Source organism: Xiphophorus hellerii, chromosome 1 (assembly GCF_003331165.1).
Source record: "Xiphophorus hellerii strain 12219 chromosome 1, Xiphophorus_hellerii-4.1, whole genome shotgun sequence".
Taxonomy (NCBI): domain Eukaryota; kingdom Metazoa; phylum Chordata; class Actinopteri; order Cyprinodontiformes; family Poeciliidae; genus Xiphophorus; species Xiphophorus hellerii.
In genome coordinates, this window is record NC_045672.1 from 27816409 (window position 1) to 27830047 (window position 13639).

General features: G+C 38.6%; 1 protein-coding gene across 14 annotated transcripts in view; it reads right to left on the minus strand.

Annotated features, from left to right (window-relative positions):
• The window catches only part of hspg2 (heparan sulfate proteoglycan 2), a 126049-nt gene that overhangs the window by 70757 nt on the left and 41653 nt on the right, over positions 1-13639 (minus strand). For 11 of the 14 annotated variants that reach the window (XM_032557930.1, XM_032557959.1, XM_032557977.1 and 8 more), the window contains exons 4-8: positions 8712-8777; positions 1283-1392; positions 1115-1173; positions 603-775; positions 478-516 (exon numbers count right to left, since the gene is read on the minus strand). In XM_032557930.1, coding sequence (XP_032413821.1) covers positions 478-516; positions 603-775; positions 1115-1173; positions 1283-1392; positions 8712-8777 — 447 coding nt within the window. The remainder of the gene's footprint in view (positions 1-477; positions 517-602; positions 776-1114; positions 1174-1282; positions 1393-8711; positions 8778-13639) is intronic. The other 3 variants (XM_032557913.1, XM_032557968.1, XM_032557940.1) reach the window with 3 other exon arrangements.

Sequence of the window (13639 nt, forward strand, 5' to 3'; positions counted from 1 at the left end):
TTGACCTTAAATTTAATTATTGATGTTTTTATTTATAAAACATGTGCACTGTGAATTCAGAATCACCTTCTGGACAGTCTTCAGTGTTCATGTGTGAAAACAGCTCTACAGGAAATCCACCCATTCAGCAATTAACATGTCCAGTAAAAATCCTATCAGGTGTCATGCTTGTTCTCCTGGCCAGTGGAACTTGCAGATATCAAATGCCGCCTCACGTTGCAGAGAACAGAAGCATCTTTTCATCAAACTCATGCCATGCAAAGGTCCTTTATGTTCTCTGTGCACTACTGGACCTCAGGGATCGCAGCCAAAACTCTACCTTGGTGCTTCCATGCAAAACATTCCCCAGACCACATGTACATGTCAAAGTAATGGGCATCATAAAATATCAGCAGAATAAATGCACTACAGTCATTCTACAGTTTCTACAGCACAATCAGCTTCCTCACCATGCAGCAGGCATGGTACCGTACAAACCTGGCACTGCTATAGGGTCCACTGAAGGCAGAGTTTCTACTAGAAAAAAGGCAAACATTGAAGAAACTGCCTATTGTCCCGGTAGGCCTTAAGTTGCTAAAACATGGAGGTATTGTTGTTCTTACCTTTCCCAAGCTGCCTGAACTGAAAACCCTGGACTGATGTGATGTAGGAAGCAATAGCTCCTTCCTTCACCACGTTGTAGAGGACGGTGCGGATCTGTTCTTCATTGCTGTTGTATTCAGAGCCCACGTCAAGTTCCACAAAGATATCAACTCCATCCTCTCTTATCATTTTTCTGCAGAGAGTAAAGGTAATTTTATTTATAAAGCACATTTTCTGCGACAAAGCAATACAAGGCAACACAAAGTACAAAGTACAAAGTAAGACAGTTCTGATGAAGCTACACACTTTATGGCAACAGAGGGATCTTATACCTTCAGGATCTTAATTTAACATTTCCTCCAAAACTGAAATTTTACTGAACATGGGCAACCTTCATGGCAATTTTGTGCTTCTTTTTTTTAAAGAAAACAAAGAAAGTGACCAGGCCAGAATAACCCAAAAAGGTAACAGCAGTAGCAGAATATATACTTTGGTTTTCAACAGGGTTGATTCAGAAAGTTTGTGCTCTTACTTGATCAGGACCACATTAACCGTCTGGACACCTGGAATCTTGTTGTACTCAGACTCCAGCTGTCGAGGGAAAAGAAAATGCTTAAACAAAGCAACCAATTCACAAATATTTAAATCAGCAGGTTCTGACATATGAAGCACGGACGTCTCAAATGGTCGCAAGACGTACCGTGTCCATCACTGCTTCAGAAATTTCCTTATACTCTGGAGAGAAGATGTCTTCGAGGTCAGGGCCGTAAACCACGGAGTTTGTGAAGTTGACAAGAGCTCGGTAATAAACTGGAGATGGAGAGAGGGGAGAAGAAAATCAAACCACACTAACAAACCAGGACCACAGACTCACTACTAGTTTACACATTATAATCAAGTGGTGTCATAATGTTTGACATTTATTTCCCTTTGGCTGAATATTTTAGAAAGTCACAAATTATGGCATCTACTTTTATACATATGTGTCTATATAGTGAACAGACACAGCATAGTAAGAGGTTATCTTAGGTCAATTCTGATTTCTATTCTGCAGAAGGAGACAAACTGTCAACATTCCTAAATAGTGACAGAAATCTGACAAAAATGTGGCCAATAAAATCACGCCTGCAGCAACTCTGGCGGTTGGTGAGTAGGTCTTCTAAGTCTATATCGCTGCTGTGCGAGCAGCAGTGAGGAAGAAGTAAATCCTCTGTGAATGACTCTGGAAGAGGGCCTCAGCATTCCCTCCACATCAACCAAGTCAAACATATGAGGCAGGAAGGTGAGAGAGCATTGGAGGGGAATGCAGCAGGGATTATATCCATCCTTCTCAGTGGTTTTTTATTAGCTGGAACGACTGGGTCATTGAACATATAGGTCAGCCGGTGTAGGTTAAAGCACTCTAAACTCTAACATTGGCTGCAGATAGATGTTATGACCTGTGTTTTAAGCAGCATAAAATGGTAGCTTATTGTGGATTAAAATTCAGATTGATATAGCTGCTCTAGAGATGGTTTAGAAGATAGTTTTAGCTTCGGATAGGTGAACCTTTACACACAATAACTGTTGTTAAAGCAATCAAACAAACAGAAGCTTCTTTTTCTTGACCAATTACAGTAAAACTTTGTATTATATCCTTCAATATCAGTAATTGTTAATTATTATTTTCTGTTTAAAATATCTGATATACTGCCAACCTGGTGGTGTGCCCTTTCCTGTTTTATCCACATTTTTCATTTCACTTGTCTTGTTTTTTATTTTTAGGCAGTTTTGAGACACAGTGGTGAAACCTTAAACAGCTGAAGTTACTCAACAGATTGTTGCTAGGTAACCAAAGAGTGAGTGAATTATGGTTGATGCCACTCAGGTAGCTTAGCTAGCTGTGAGAGATTGAGCAGCGAACCCTTTCCTCTGCCTAAATCCCCCAGAATGCTGTGCAATTCTGGATTTCGGTGAAATTGTTGAATATTCCATCAGACAAATTATCTATTGATATGGATTGTGTGTCTATTGCGATATGTATTATTGTCCAACCCTAACTATAACAAAAGATTCCTGTGTATATTGGGTATTTATGTGACAGAAAGAAAGTAGCACATAATTGTGCAATTTATTTAGGGGTGTGAAAATAGAGAAATACAAATTTTTTCCCAAGGATCTACACTTATGTTTGCAGTTCTAACACGATAAAGTGTGAAAAGATCTAAATTTCTCTAAATTCAATGGAAAACAAGCTGTCGCAGTTGGCTTTTATGACCCCATGAGAAACAAATTAATGTAGCCTGGCATTTTAAAGGATTAACTGTTTCCAAAGTTGTGTTGACCTGATGATCTTTTCATCACAGTCTTCCGCTAATTACTCTCCTTACAGGCAAGCCTACAGATCTCTTCTATAACGTATATTGATGCATTTTATGTGTTGCTCATTATAAGCTGAAATGTCAGCGGTACTATTATAATTCCAATGTCACAGGCCAAGTCTGTGAAACTTAAAATAGCCAGTGGCCCGCAGGGTGCCCCATTTTTAGTCTGCTGCCAACATTTTGTTTGGACCGGCCGTCCAGCCTCTTAATTCAGACCGAAAGCAAGAAGATTAAGGAGAGGGGCAATATTTGTGCAGCATCTTGGATTGAGATGCAACTTGCTAAGCCAAAGGCAAGGATTTAAGGAGTCTGCTGAGTCAGAAAAGGAAATAAGCTGTGTGGACATAAAGAGCAAGTATGCATAAACAGCTCCATATTCATTAACAGGTCTGGAAACTATGGATGACAGCAAATAATGGAGTTTATCTTTGTTTAGGGGCCTTTATGAATTAGTTCTGTATGGTGCCCATCAAGTGGACATTTTATCACCTGCAGGCATACTATTGCATTTCTTTAATTCAATATCTGTGCTACATGGCATGTAAGCAATGGCTGCAAAATCTGAGCAAGGCCACATACACATCTCTCTAAACCTCCAGTTCTTTCATCTGCATCTGTTCTTTTCAGATCGTGAATATTATTATTACTGACACGCTTCCACCGGATGTCATGAAACGCCAAGTCACCCTCCCTTATTTATCCATATGGTTTACAGATGATTTATTACTTCTGCACAATTTTGTTCCAGTCAGTTTCCTCTGACCAATCAATGCACTTATATGACTTTTTATAGGCTTCAAACATTATCTGACACAATTTATTGGGGTGTCTCTATTCGTAAGGGTTATAGCACTTGTTTGTTTATATTTTGTCTTTAAAGTAGTATGGGTTAGGGTCATATAGTCATATAACAGCTTTATTCAGGGTTTATAAAGTCCACTTAAATTGAACATGTGCTGTTTTCTATTGGGAAAATAATGATTCAGTTCTTGTATTTTGTATATTCAGAAGATTTTTTTTTTCTAGTTCTAGTTAGAACGTTTTTCTAGTTCTAGTTGCCCACTTGTTTTTATTATTAGTTCATGGGACTTTGTCTGGGAAAATAATACCAAAAGCAAAATCTAAGGAGTCTCCTCCTTAGAGTAATTGGTGATAATGTTCTAAAATGTGACATCATCCAAGAAGCTCATCAAAGTTGGTCTACATATGCTAATTGAGCCTGGAGAAACAAAGATATGACGCAGACTATATGATATTTTCCTGGCAAACAAGGCATGGAGGCTGGATGTGTGGTTTGTTCAGAATTCAAAGAGAAATCATTACATTGCCTAGTAACAAAGCAATTCTGCTACTTGGACTATTTTGTGACTTTGTGCTAAAATTTATAAAGTGAGTCTTTCTTGTGGTGAGTGGGTATTCTTTTCTTTTCGATGTCATGCACACAGAGAGTTTCAACAAATGCCACTAAATAGAATAAAGACACTATTAGTCACTAAATAAAAGCCAATAGATTTCTAACAAGCGCCACTTAGTGTAAGATTTTATATTCTACTTATTTAGTGATTTCACATTTACATAAAGTTGTGGACAAATTAATTAATGCAATATTTCTTTTTTATTTGATTCTATATTCACAACAAGATAAAAACCTTCCAGTATATGAATCAGGTGTGGCCTTACACCCTTAAGCTCTGTCATATTAATCATTTGAGTCCAAACAAAAGCCAAGCTTTTTAAAATGTGTTTTACACTTTATTTTTAGAGATGCTGAAACATGAAAGCTTCTACTGTTGATGCCATGCAAAATGCTGAGGGTAAAACAGTTTGACTGACATTAAAGATTATTTTTGCATCACCAGCGGGATTTCCTAGTGAGAACTGAGCCAACATCTTGGCAGAAAAATAGTACATCAATTGAAGGATGAGTAAATCCTCAAGTCATTCAGACTAGCTTTTTCTTTTTTCATCCTTTTTACTCTCTGCACATACTTTTCAGGCACGCTACAGTTCCTTTTGTTTTTCACTTGTCCAAGAATCCATACTGAGGTGTGCCAAGGAATTTCATGGACTTTGGAAATTGACCAACATTTCTACAAAAGCTGTTTATGTATCTGAAACATTGTTATTTTGTGTAGACAGTGTATAAAAACTGGTATGTTTAAGACACCTCCATACAAAAAAAGTGTGTAAAGATTCAAATGCTGCTTCATCCCTTGAGTTCAGTGTTCAGTTTAAAAAATGAACACGTCACTTGAAAAGTTAAGGTACTAGACAAAATGTAAAAGAAAAACAGTCTCCCTCCAAGTAGAAACCAAAAAGACTTCAAAGTATGAAGGGTTATCTACAGGACCACTTTAAAAGATTACAGAAAAATTTGGCTGCTTTGTGAGAAAATATAAGAAAGACATTTATGTATTTACAATTTGTATCTCATAATTTTATTACATAATGAATTGAAATGCACCGATAAGGCTTTCTGTGTTTAATATCCATTTCGAGTATTCTTTTAGGTCTAAAACTGATTAGAAATGTTTTCCTCTAACAAATAAATTTGAATTTGTATAAACATTTTTTTTAATTGAACGGAAAAATGTTGTGTTGCATGTTGACCCAGGCGGCAGCGTTGTTGCCTTAGAGCAAGAAGGCTGTGGGTACAAATCCTGGTCTTTACATCGTTGGCATGTTTTCCCAATGCATGCTTGATTATCTCCGGGTACTCCGTCTTCCTCTCATAGTCAAAAACAAAAAGAACCAAAATGCATAAAATAATTGTCTTGATCCTTTAGTTTCTGAGAAAGACAGAGTTTGTTCAGCCTCTGTATTTCTTTATTACTTTCTTGTGAACAAATTTGTAATTAAACAAAAGAAGTACAGTGTTCAGTTTAGATGAACTAAATGATGAGTTTTGACCTACAGATCAGGGCCAAATTTTGATCACTGCTAATCACTGACCAGTGCATCATTAACAGTGTGAAAAATATATATATATACCAACTGGAAGGGGCTTTTTAGCGAGTTATTTCAATAAAAGGCTTCTATTGTCATTGACCAAAGAGCCCTATTGTTTTCCTTTTTTTTTTTTTTACACTACTGAATGAAAAATGATAATTAGGCTACTCCTAGTGTTTGGGTTGTTGATTTGTTTTGTTTTGTTCAGCGTTCAAATGGCTCATTTAGCATCCACTGAGAGCTCCTTGGATGACACCCAAATGCAAATGCCACATTTGAAATAAAGATCCTTTTTCTACTGAATTGTTTGGAAAAATAATGAGAAGATATCCAATATGCTTACGTGACAGCTGTTCACTAAATTTTCTAATTACAGCTGAGGCACGCATCAAACCTTTCATATAAAAATCATTAATTTAATACATATATTTGAAGATCCAACTGAAAATAACCATATACCACATCTAGGGAGAGTGTTTTAATTAAAAAGATTGTGTGCCTGAGAGGCAGACTGTGTGGTCACTGAATATTACTAGGCTCTTTCTTCTTCCAAAACAGCAAAACCTCCCCAAGACACCTCATTCCAGGAGAAGAAAAGCCTCATTTATGGCAATGTAAACGGTGCATTGCCTATGAAAACACACGGAGGGGAACATGTATCAACAGAGATGTGTTAGCACAGCCTCGAGTGGTTGCATCTCAGTCTGCAACTTTGAGATTGATAGTACAATAGTTCATCCTGATTGTTGTCCTGAAAGACGAGCAACATCAAAGTTAGTCATGAAAGCATTTTATTTGACCCGCATATAATCTAATCACTTGGGTGGGTACTTGCTGCCCGGTCAACAGCGGTTCATAGCTCCCACTCTCTCTAAGCATATCGCCACAGACTGGTGAGCGTGATTGGGTTCCTTTGATTGGGGCGCCAGGATGTGCCCCGCGGGCTAATGAGCGGCTCTTTTACTCCAAGACTCATTCTCCTCTGTGCATCTCTCTGTTTTTAACAGAGAAATCCCCTTGTTGAGACCCGCCACCATTAAAAGGTGATGAAACTGTCAATTTGCAGATGTGACGAGTGGGAACAAGAGAGAAAGGGGCGAAAATAAGCCTGAAAAAGAAGCACTCTACACTTTTAATTCAGAATCTGATTTAGCTATTAAAGTTGTTCAGCAGAACTGTGGAAGCATTGTGAAAAGGGCCCCCTCTTAACACATAGAGGCCTGCGCAGAAGACAAAGAAATGATTGAGCAGCAAGCCGAGTGTGGCCTTTAAAGCTCAACCACACGGGGCTTGACCTTTAACCCCAACACCACAGCAACAGTAAAACCGTTTAAAGAGAAAGCAAAAAGTTTAATTTTAAGTATCTAAACTAAATTCAATATTTTAATCTATTGATATTGTCACAAATATGTACTGCTAAATTATTTTCAGTTTAATTGACCAATAACCAATGAATAGGAAAAGTCAAAATCAGATTTGTTTCTGGTAAGTGAACATATCATACTCTTACATACATAAGAGCTCCCAGGTTGTTCTGTGAGAAACCCTTCTTTGTGAAAATCCTGTTACTAAGAGAAAAACATTTAAAGTAGCAATTTTCAGTCTCAACCAGATGTTTGAAACACAGTTAAAGGAAGCACAGGGATGTAAGAAGAAGGATTGCAAAGAGGTGGAAGATTCTAGGTAAAGTTCCACTTTCTAGACACAAATTTATGCAAATGTATAGGGGGGAAAAATTGCGGGCATAAATGGGAATAAACTTGGAATTTACACAGACTTATATTAATGGTTAGCTTACCATTCTACTTACAGGCTGCAAATGATTTGCAAAAAGCCACTACTGACTGATCCCACTCTAACCTACAGAAAGCTTTTACTGCTTTACTAGCTTACTTGTTAAAAAAAAAGAGGCTACCCAGAAATAACCTTTAATTAAATATTTATCTAAATTTGTCAGAGTTTTTCCTTTTGGCTCCAAAGCCTAATTGAGGAACATATGTAGAAAAAGAGAACAGGACAAACAGAAAAAAAGTTTCAGTGAAGGTTTTTCACACGTATTGTGATATCACCTTAGACATAATTACAGAGCCACATGAATGGAAGGCAAAAATAAAAAATTCTGAATGCAGCTCATATTTCTTGATATATTGCAGTTCTCAAAGGGAATCAGTCAAATACTTCACTAAAACCGAAAGTCATAAAATCAGTCATAGTCTGTGCATCTTACATATTAATTTGCCAGCTGGCTCTGTCTTAGCTCAGTTCCTGCAGAAAAGTTCCCTACTATTAACCCTGACCCTGGACCACAGCCAAAAAACTGTCTCCAACTCTCCTTCATGCCCTTTGGGAGACATTTGGAGATGAATTCTGACTTTGCACTCTCCCACAGCACAGAGTCACAATTGGAAGCAAAACCACCACTGTGCATAAAATTTGCACGTTTTTTAAGCTGGTTCATCACACTGGGATAAGAAAGAAATAGTTCATAGCACTTTTCTAATTAAAGAGAGGAGTGCATTTTTTTGCAAGTTGCCAAAACATCTTTCGCAGCTGGGATTGAAAGTGTTGTCACTCAAGCGTGATGAGCTCAGTGTTGCTCTATGGAACATACCACATCATTTTTCCTTTGGCATTAGGAATCACTGGGAGAGAAAAGCACTTGGAAAAACAGAAAAGCCGGAAACAGAACTCAACATGCCCGAGCTTTCATACAAACTTCTCTGAATGCGTTTGGAAATGTGAGCATAACGGAGTGGAGCAGGTGACTGGTAGAGTGTGCCAAAGACAAAAAAGACAGAGAAATGGTGGAAGACTTACTGTACTGCTCCTCATTTGGGCTCTGTATGTGTCCCAGATACCAAGACTCCAACAGTTGGTCAATAGCTAGGGTAGGGAATTGGTGGAGGGGGGTAAGACAGTCGGCAGGGGGTAAAGGTTGGAATGAGCCAAGCAAAGCAGGGGCAGGAGTGATCAAAGTTAGCCAGGCGGTTGCAGAGGGGTTATAAAGTTTAAGTTTCAGGAGAGGGAAACAAAGAGAGAAAACAGAAAGTGACAATGAGATAAAGAATTTGAAGTTGGATTGCCAAAATAGATAAACACAAACGGCAAGACAGGAAAATGACACACTCCCAGCAATCACCACCACCCACATGTTAAAGATAGCCATGCTTAAAGGAACAATGGCTTGTATAGGCCAAATGTCTGTCTGGAGAGCACCAGGAAGTAAGGTTGGAAGGTATCACTGGTCTGACTCAACAAACATGCAGACCACTTCCAACATCTTTGCCACCTGACACAAACATCCACCTTGAGATGGTGCCGCCACACAAGGACAAGGCACTTCCTGTTTTCCTGTTCAGATGGAAGAACTGAGCACCAACAAATTTCTTTAAAGCTTTGCATTGGGACAATCAACAAAGACCCCTCTTTGTTTTGTGGTGACTCACTGATTCTTCCACTCGGATGATTCAGCGAGCCTATGAAATGTCGCCTGAAATGGGTTTGAGTTGTTCTGAAACATAGATGGGTTCTGAAAGTCAGATGACTTGCACAAAGGACGATGTTATGACGCATCGACAGGGATGTTTACGGTTTTATGATTTATTCAATCTTTTAAATAACTAAAACTTCAGAAAAGATGACAATGGGACATGGTAGAGACAAATGTTTATGCTCCAATCCGGAGTCTAGCAATCCACTCCGTAAACTTCAACAGACATCACTAAACAACAGCTCATTTGCTGTTGAATCCAGCTGTTTCACAACTGCACATGCAGCAAACCATATGGCTTCTGAAACTCATTACTGACATATTTGGAAGTGAGTTGAGAAAAATATATTATTACTATAGACTGACTGAACCTCACCAGTCCTGTGCAAACAACAAGTCAAGATAAGGCTGTTAGACCAAAGATACTAAATGCCACACACTTTAAATCTACAGACTGTCTAAGAAAAATATGACAGAAAGCATGGTTTCTCCAAAAGACCTAAGCCTCAAGAACAGAGGTCCAAACGAATTACAGCTAATGACCCGTTTGTACTTTAAAGTCTGCTTATACAATGCAGTCTTTTGCAAATCTGAGAATTAGTGACAGCCAGATAAGGCATTCCAGCTTTATTAACTGATTTATGTGTTCATTGGGACACCATTTATGAGTGAAACAAATCAATGAAGTAGGGAAGCACATAAACTGCCTTTTTTATAACAGAAATGTTTTAAAAGGATAACTCTGGTTCTTTTTTTCTCTGTTACATATTACAGCTGATTTATAACTTAAAAGCTACTTAATACTCAAATTATTCATATCTGAGTGATATAGCACTACATTAGGGAATTTTAATTATGCAAACTTTGAGAAAACTAAAGTTGAGAGGTTTTCTGTGGGTTTCTCACTAAATATGTTCCTGAATTTTGACGTGTCCCTGTCAAAATGCTGGGTTTAGATTATTCTTGGAAGTCTGAGCTTGAATTTGCAATTGATATCATACCTGAGTTGGGCTCGTTCTGGTTGTAGTTAGAAAAAAGTGAGGGCTTTGCCTAATCCTTGTGGTGCTGACTAGTAAAGACAACATCAATGTAACTATTTTAGGTATTTAAAAACTAAACATGTTCACTAACAGATTTCATATGGTGGACACTCATCTTTTTGTGGTTATGTATTCACAGATTTTTCTGGGGAACGTGACTCCCAAATTAAATTAGATAAATTAGTTTTAAATTAGCTAAAATCAACTAAAGCAGATGATGCTTAACCCTCAACCACTCTGAGAATTTCTTTACTTTCCTACAAACTCAGTTCCTAAAGGAAGAAAGGTAATTCACAGCTAAAACTACTAAGTATTTGATGACTGCAAGCCTAATTACTTATAATAACTTCACAGACTACTAAGAAAAATGTAGCCAATCCCATTAAGCGCCTAAAAACCCTCATGGGAGGCTCTATTCGATATGGATACTCCCTTGTGTTTAAACAGGAAGCTACTGATCAACTGTGAAGCTTTATCCAAATAAACTTGAAAATTTGGGATAAACAAGAGTACAATCCACTCAACAGCAACAAATTCTAGCCATAAGCTGTAATCTTTGCTCTGTTTTCATGTGTTAGTTGGTACTGTAGTGTAAATCTTAACGTGGGAGATACTTAAATACATAAAAGCTGGAAGCTAGGAGCCTTAAAGCTGCAGCAGATCCCCAAACATATTTTTCCTCATGAGGAGTGGCACACTGAACCACTCCACGGCAACTCATTTGTTGTTGGCACAACAAAGAGGAGGATCATGAAGCTGGATTGAGTCTTAGGACTCAAATCGGTGACTAAGACCATTCAGTTCAGCTGGAATAAACTGTACATACCCACGCGTACAATCAGCTGTTTGTGAAGAGTGGATGTGATGCAACACTAATTTGTCCTTCAGAAACTCTGTTTGGTCTGCTTCATTATGTCTGCTTAGTCTACAGTAGAGACTAAAAGCATTTGAAATAAATTTGAAGCCACCTGGAGGCCCCCCATCAGAACAACAACAAAGACCTCTCCAAAATAACTGCAGCTGCCCTCATTCGTCCCGTTGCTGCCCGAGAGACAGCCTGAATCTCTCACTCATAAAGGTAATGCCACTGTGACACACATCCCTCTCTGCTCACCACTAGCTGCAAAGCCAAGTAGGTGGCCTGGTCAAAGTGACAACTACATAATGTAACATTTCTCTTCAAGAGATAATGGAACAATCCAAACTTTGGCTGTATTATGTCAGGAAGAATCCGCTACTAAACTATTCGATGACTAGGAATTTAGTAATCTGGGCCTTCCGCTTCTTTAGTTAGCTGAAAACAACTAACTAAAGTTAGTTTATTGATTTTTTTAAATCAAAAAATCAATAAGAACTAATGTTTTTGTGCTCTTCTTTTTAGATTGCAACAAAATGCACATTTATGTAGGCTTACATTCTGGCATTTTATATCAGGAGTGTCCAAAGTGTGGCCTGGGGGCCATTTGTGGCCCCTTGACCTTTTGTGTATGGACCGTCAAAGCATGTTTCCTTTATTTAGAGCAAAATTTTATTGACAAATTATATTTTCCACAATGGCAAATATTAATAACAACACAAAGTATTCGCCTTTTATCAACCACACCTTTACTTTTAATTTCTTTTTATGATGTCAGAGACTGATCTATTGTCTCCAAATGTATTTTGGGCACAACCCGTCATCAACCATCCACCAACGTCATCATCAATCACTTGGCAACAGATGGCAAACAAGGTAGCGCATTTTTACGGACTAAGTTAACATGAGTGGATCTTCATATAAGCGTAAAAGTGGAGCGGCAAAGCTAAAAGGAACGGAAAAGACAGCAAGTAAACTGGACACATATTTTGTTCGTCGTCCTGGAGATGACGCAGACCTTTTTGTTGACAGCGATTCAAGTCCGCCAAAACTGCCAGGGAGCTAGGTTAGTTACAGGTAGCAATTCTAACAATCACTATTCACGAGTGCGAGTTGGTTTAGACTGAATGTAAAATGTAGCAGCCCAGCCGCCTAGCTTATATCTCCTTTTGTTTCCCTCTGTCGGCGGTACAGGGGTGATGTCAGGGATTGAAGGCTGAGTTACAGTCGCGCTTTTAACAGTTCGCGTTGAGCGCGTGTGAGCCAAGACAGCAGTATGGCGTTTATAGTTAACGCGTACGTTGGAGTCGCGTGCAAGAGCATCTTTCAGATAGTCCAGTTTGTATGTACGGATGATCCGCCCCTGGTTACAAAGATCTAGAGGTGGCGGTGCATGAGGCGCTGCGACAGGCTGCGCATGCGGCGGGGTCGACGCGTGCCGCTGCGTGTCCGCTTCAACGCATCAACAATAAACCCAGCTTCAGCAGTTGCTAGCTGCTCCAGGCCCTGAGTTGAAATTGATAAAGTGTCAAAATGATTCGATGCCATCCGTGGTGCTGAGCTGCTTTGAATTTGTGTTGTTTCATCATTAGTGACCACATAGCCTAAAGTTTCTGTTGTTCTCTTGGTTTGTTATACTTCATGTCTGTTTGATGAACTTCAGAATGATATAGTCACTCTCTGGTGGTGAAACTTGTAAGTCCCTCTGTTGCAGGCATGTCTATGTTGTAGAGTTATATTATCATGAGCTTTATTATTTGGGTATAAAGGGCCTGGTCATTAGCCCCACCCCCAACCCAACGCTAACTTGTTCCACTAGTGCATTGTTCCATTGATTTTGAATCAATGGATGCAATAGGTGTTTTTCTGTGACTATATAGTTGTAATGACAGTAAAAACACTAACTCAAATTTTGAAACATGTTTATGCTTTAGCTCTGCATTAATTTCTTACTTATTAGCAATGAAGAGCCAGTGTGTTGTTTTAAGAAAAAAATTAAATTAAATCCCACAGTTCCCATCTCCATTCAGTAAACGGACATGGTAACCTTTGTGTCTTAAATTTCCAACAATAATGGCCAACATTATTAGTGCACTGGGAAAGTCCTTCAGAGAGTCTATGGAACACGGGAAGTCTCTCACGGATGAAGGGGGTTTGATCTGTCGTCCAGAAATCTTGTTGGGTTCTCAGGGATCGGAGGTCAGGATGAAAAGTTAGGAAGACATGCAACACTATTTTTATGTTTATGGAGGAGACTGCAGACTGTGATTACGTTGGACTAATAGCAACAATGGATATGGAATGCTTTAAAATAGTCTCATTTTGACAAGTTAAAATCCCAGATGTTTCACACTGATTT